The 6,000-nt window shown below is 26.7% G+C and overlaps 1 protein-coding gene across 2 annotated transcripts in view; it reads right to left on the bottom strand.

Annotated features, from left to right (window-relative positions):
- Positions 1-552: 552 nt before the first annotated feature.
- The window catches only part of LOC142331580 (uncharacterized), a 46,172-nt gene continuing 40,724 nt past the window's right edge, over positions 553-6,000 (bottom strand). For both annotated transcript variants that reach the window (XM_075377584.1, XM_075377585.1), the window contains one exon: positions 553-4,961. In XM_075377584.1, the coding sequence (XP_075233699.1) occupies positions 3,160-4,961 (1,802 nt within the window). In that variant the 3' untranslated portion in view covers positions 553-3,159. The remainder of the gene's footprint in view (positions 4,962-6,000) is intronic.

The raw sequence follows: 6,000 nt of genomic DNA, 5'->3' as shown, positions 1-6,000 counted from the left end.
TTTTAAAAGATTCACAAATATTTAGTTTAATTTAATTAGTTTAGTTCAATAAAATAGAAGGAGCCTACTTAAATATAACTATAAACACTTAAAATCGAAAAACAAATAGGACTAATAAAATAAATCACAACCTTTTTTTACATGCAACAAACAAAATAATTTTTTTTCATGGATACATAACAGATTTATTTAAAACTTAACATAATTTATATTTATTAAAAATTTAAAACGTATTTATTTTATTATTAATAATATCGTATAAAAAATGAGAGAAACACGAAAATAACACATTTAATCTTTTATTGATACTATTTTTAATAACGATATTTCAGATAAGCAACAAAAATTATCGTACATTAGTTATTCTAAATAATTTTACACGTCGCTAATAAAATTTATATTACTATATTTTTTATTGTTTTTGGCTTTATGTGTGAATTTTTATGTTTGAGATGGAGTTATGAGTGATTAAACTAAAATTTAAACTAAACAACTAAAATCCCAACAAATATTTTAAAATAATTCATATAAAAATGTTAATAGCATATATCCTTTTTTTTATAATAGGTTATTATACCTTTTATTTTATTGATCGAATAAAGTAAAGTGAAGGCATTTTCCAAATTTTTGATGAAATATTTGGGTAGAATTAACAGGTATTCTACCGAATCGCGGAATGACGTAGATTTAACGATTTTTTTTTAGTAAGTTTTCTTATTTCAAAATGACAGCCAATATATATACGTCTTTGGAAGAAGGCCGAATGTTAGCCTCACTCACCGATTATGGATCTGGCAAGTGTTTTTTCTGCACACTACTTTGTAAAAATTACCTTTAATGTATATTTATCATACGAGCAGTTTAAAATATTTTAATAGCAAACACATGTGTATTTAAATAAATAGTAAACACTTGTCGAAAGGCACCAACAATTGATTTAGACCAAAAATATCTAGATTTTCTAGAACAATAACTTGTTTTTTTACATAATTTTATGCGCTGAATCCGAATCTGAACTCAGAATGTGCCTATTACTTTTTAGATTTTTTATATAAACCAGATTATTTGTCTCAAAAACGAAATTTTGAACAAACTGAAGCTCTTGTTCTCTTGTATCGCAATTTTTTTTTCATGTTTTCAAGTTCTCCTTTCAAAATCTTTTTTAATACTTCTATACAATATTTTTCAATCGAGGTATACCATTTTAAACTCTTAAATTTTGCATATTTACAAGTATAAATCTTGTAGATGAAACTTGTACGTTCACAAGTCACCCAAAATTTTATTACATACAACTTATTACTCGTAAATAGAAAGTTGTAAACACAAAATTCATTAATCGAAAACCAAGATCAGATGTTTTGTCAAAATCCATATATCCTGAATCATAAAAACAATTACACATTGTTGTTTACATTTTTTATTATCTATATATTTTTTTCAAGCCAATTTGCGATAAAATTTTCGTCTACTATTTCGGATTAACCATTTTAGATTTGGTCTTTTCGTAATCAACGACCCCCAAAAACCACTTTAGACTCTTTTTCATTCAATTTTATATATTTTCGTAAAAACTTTACCTTAAGGAAAGGGCAACGGTAGAACGAAGTTTTATTGTAATATTCGGTCATCTGTCCGATAAACATACCTGTTTTGGTTCCCATCAAATTCTTCGCGGTTTTAAAAATAAAGCCTGGCATGTTTTCTAAAGATTAAACGTTTCCTGAGCTAGTTAAGACACACGTACGTTTTATTAGTAAACAAACGAAATTTTAATGTTTTTTATCTGTCATATCCAGGTTAAAAAAATATTGCCGGCACAAAGGAGAAGTATAGCACTGTCCAATTCCAATAAATGGCATATTAAGGGAAAAATACAGTAAATTAAGTAAATGCCATGATTTTGGGCGAATTCTGAGGTCACATTCATTTTTAACTGATAAAATTATGTAAAAAACGAATTCAATTTCGAATAAAGGATTGAGATACATATCCCTTTGATATTACATATAATTTACCTTACTTACGTAGTCCTCTGGTTCCAGGGATTCTTGTTAGGTAACTATTAATAAAAACCTAAGAAATATTAATATCTAATTTAACTAATAAATATCTTAATTACTAATATTAGAACTATCGAAAATATATTGTTAATAAAGTACGATCTGTTTATCAAACTTCTTTATGTACTCAGAATCGAACGACTCCGTTTTGTAATTTATTTTAATTTTCATTTTATTGTTTAATAAAGTGAAAATTATTTGCTTTAATATTTAATAAAGTTAAAATTTCACTTGATTAGAACATTTTACCAAATTTAATTCAAAATGAGCGAGGTCAAATGAATAGAGTTTAATTGGATTGAACTCCAATTTGACCTCACTTACGACTCTCATAATACGGTGGTATACGATATATAACAGATAATATAATTTAAAATTTTCGAAATGAAGAATACAATTTAGTGGTTTTTGTCGGATTTATGTGTTTTAGTTTGTATTTATTGTTATTTACGTGTCTACGTTTATTCCTTATTCTTTATTGTTCCTGTTTATTTTTGTTGTTTTATGTAACACTACTTTTATGATAGTGTTACTTTAGTCGCAGATGACTGTAATTGTTGATGCGACTGTAAAAGCATTTAAAAAAATACTTCAGCTTATTTAAATCGATTAAAGTATGCGTTGTGAGGTAAATAAACAGCTAAGTATTTTTAAATTTGCAAAAGAAGCACGAGAAGCAGAGCAAGAGAATACGCATGTTCTGTATGAAATTACGCAGTGGCGTATTAAGTAAACAATTATTTTTTTAATCTGACTACTAATTAATTAATATACATAAATATTTTTTAAATAATAAATTATAATATTTATTCTTATCGTTTTAAAATCTGTAAAGGAATAAAATAGTCAAATTATTTTTGCTGGGATTTTTTTATGCAAAAATCTTCTTTTTTTTCTTATTTATTCACAGCCGGTAATTCTTATTAAATTGTTTGTTTCTTTGTTAAAATATGATCATTTGTTTAAAAATTGTATATTTTATATTACATATCTTATGTACCTTGACATAGTTTAATGAAACTGCTAGTGGTCTTTAAGAAAAATCTTTTTTTTTTACTCGGTCAATAGATATTTTTGCTTGTTGTATTATATTTACTTATTTATTTACATCATTATTTTTATCATTTTTATTTTTATCACTACCGTCTTCGATCGATAGTAGATGTAAACTTTTTTCATCGTTTTTAATTTCGTCACCGACTAATATCGGATACAAAATTTTTTCATTAACGTTTGCATACATACGTTTGTCTTGCGGTATCATTCTAGAGGCATTTATTAAGAAATTGCCACACTTAAAACCAGATTTTCTTAATTCTTCCCAAAAAAATCTTAAATCACCAGGTGATACCGGATGAAATACCATTGTAAAACCAAATATAGAACATTTATCGGTTTTTGGAAGATCTGGAAAAGTCGTTGAAAATAGAGGAATGTCCTCCCTCGGTATATTTAATTTATCAGCGACTATACCGGTTATAAGTATATTTCCCATTTTAATGTAAGGTGTTTTTAATGATTTCTCATACAAAACCGGTGCTAATTTACCAGGAAATATATAACCTTCATCTGCTAAATAATTTGGATAGACATCTTTTTTAAACTGTTTTTTAGAAACGTAATTCTTCTTTGTAGGATTTCTTTCCGGTTTATAATCTTCATACAAGTAACCGTACATAACATTATCTTTAATATTTTCGTCTCGTAAAAATAAGGATAATTCCGGTAAATTAACGAAAACATTATCATTAGTAAATAAAACATATTTAACGTTAGGACAATAAAGTTTAATCCATTTCAAAGACATAATAGATTTAGCCGCATCATTTTTTTCGATTTCGCTTAAATCTGTCATAACGATATCTTGATAAGTGTCCGACTCGTGTTTTAATTTGTTATCCAAACTGTTATCGGAATCTATTCCTAATATAAATAAATAACTAATACCTTCCATTTTCGCTAATCTTCCCCAAGTTTCTCTAATAGCTTTTCTTTGCTGAAAATTTTTAACGTACGAACGTATTACAAGCAATAAATATAGGTCGTTACCATCATTAGGACAAATTAATGTGTTTGGAATATTGAAATCCATTAGATCGTTTACATAATATAAATCAAAATTATCCTCAAATTCGATAACATTATTTTCATGGTTTTCATCACTAGAAGACTGATGTGTTTCTTCTTTATAGCGTTTAGCATCATCTATTAACAAACGTTCTTTGGCATCTGTATTATCGACATTTTCCGTTTCTTTTGTGATATTTTCTGTTTTTGAATCATCTACGTGAACCGGTTCATTTTGATCGATAGTTTCTGTTTGTGTTGAAGCATCTACGCGAACAGGACCGGTTTGTTCAGATGATCTATTTTCAGGTAACGGTTCTCGGGGAAATGATCCTGGTATTATATTATTTTTGGGCACATAATCGCTAACCTCTGAAATTTTTTCGTCTTTTTCGTTGTTATTAACATAATTTATATTATTATTATTATTACTTATTTCATCTATATCATTATTCTGTTTAATATCATTTTTATCAATTTTCAACTTTGGTAGCGGTAAAGCGATCATATCCATCGATAAAATTACATCATCTTCATCACTGTTTTCATCTTCATGTGCTGTATTTTCATTATTTCTATTGATCGGTGGTCTTTCTACAGTATTTTCAACACTCTCACTTGATTCGGTATTTTCTAAAGGTATCAATAATACGTTGATAACTTTATAAAATAATGTGATATTTGGTTTTTTATTATTATTTTTAATATTGTTATCCATATTGTCTAATAAAATATCATTTATAGAATTAAAATTTGTATCTTCATTTTGTCCAATATTTTTATTAGAGCTTCTATAAATGAACGGTTTCTCGTTAGACATCAAGTTGGAACCTGTGCGATGAAAAATATTAAATTAAAAATTAATTATATGTTCTTTAAAAATATTATAAAATGTATTATTATATATTTATTACCTTATACTATTAGATGTTCGTAAATTATGGTAACCGTAAAGAAAAACTTTTAACCGTTAAGTATAAAATAATTAAATTTAAAAATTTATTTACGATTCAAATTCCCCCGTTCCAAAATGATCTATTTTTTCCAGTATGAGATTACCGCATTCCCGAGCCTTTGTGAGGGGTAATTTAAACATTTTAAATAGAAAGATTAGAATTGTAATAGATCAGTTAAATGGCATCCGTTACTACTATCGGGCTTCGACAATCCTAACCAAATTGGAGGTCATTAATATTTTTTACAGATTTTACAGCAGTACGGTACAATATATTCCAAGCAGTAATCGACCACGTCAATATATATAATTTGATTTATATGAATTCAGTAGATTTTGTTGTTTTTTTTTGTTTCCGCGCTGGAACAGTTGCTTAGGAAGAATTTCGACCCAGTTTTTAATGAGAAAAATATTAAAATACTAAATTTGTTAAGGTTGTCTTAGCCCAATATTTGTTATTTCTTTTTTTTTTAATGCCCTTTTAAATTAAACTACAATCTTACCCTTTCCGTTTAAAATGTTTTAGTTGATCTCCCCAATGGATGCTTGAGATGTTGTAGTCGCAAACAAAAAAAATAAATCGTTTTGATGTTGAAGCAATTGATAACTTTTATGTTTGTGTTTAACGATTGAAAATTTATTTATGTTTACCACATTTTATGAATTATGATCGAAATTAATCAATGCATACAATAAATTAAGTTACGCTGAAATGTATAGCTGAAAAAAAGTGTAGTAAAAATTTCTTCTTAAGAAAAAGTGGAAAACGATAGTGTTAAATTGCTTGATTCTAGAAGCTGAGATGTGATGTAGTGTTGTTAAACATGTGATGTAAATAATTGTTTTTATATTATTTTTCTTTTTAGTAAATTTGGTGTTTGACTTCAGGTCAAAAATTAAAATATATATAACCCT

Source organism: Lycorma delicatula, chromosome 10 (genome assembly GCF_047948215.1).
Source record: "Lycorma delicatula isolate Av1 chromosome 10, ASM4794821v1, whole genome shotgun sequence".
NCBI lineage: Eukaryota > Metazoa > Arthropoda > Insecta > Hemiptera > Fulgoridae > Lycorma > Lycorma delicatula.
The sequence above is the reverse complement of the archived record's forward strand: the minus strand, read 5'-3'. Positions and strand labels throughout refer to the sequence as shown.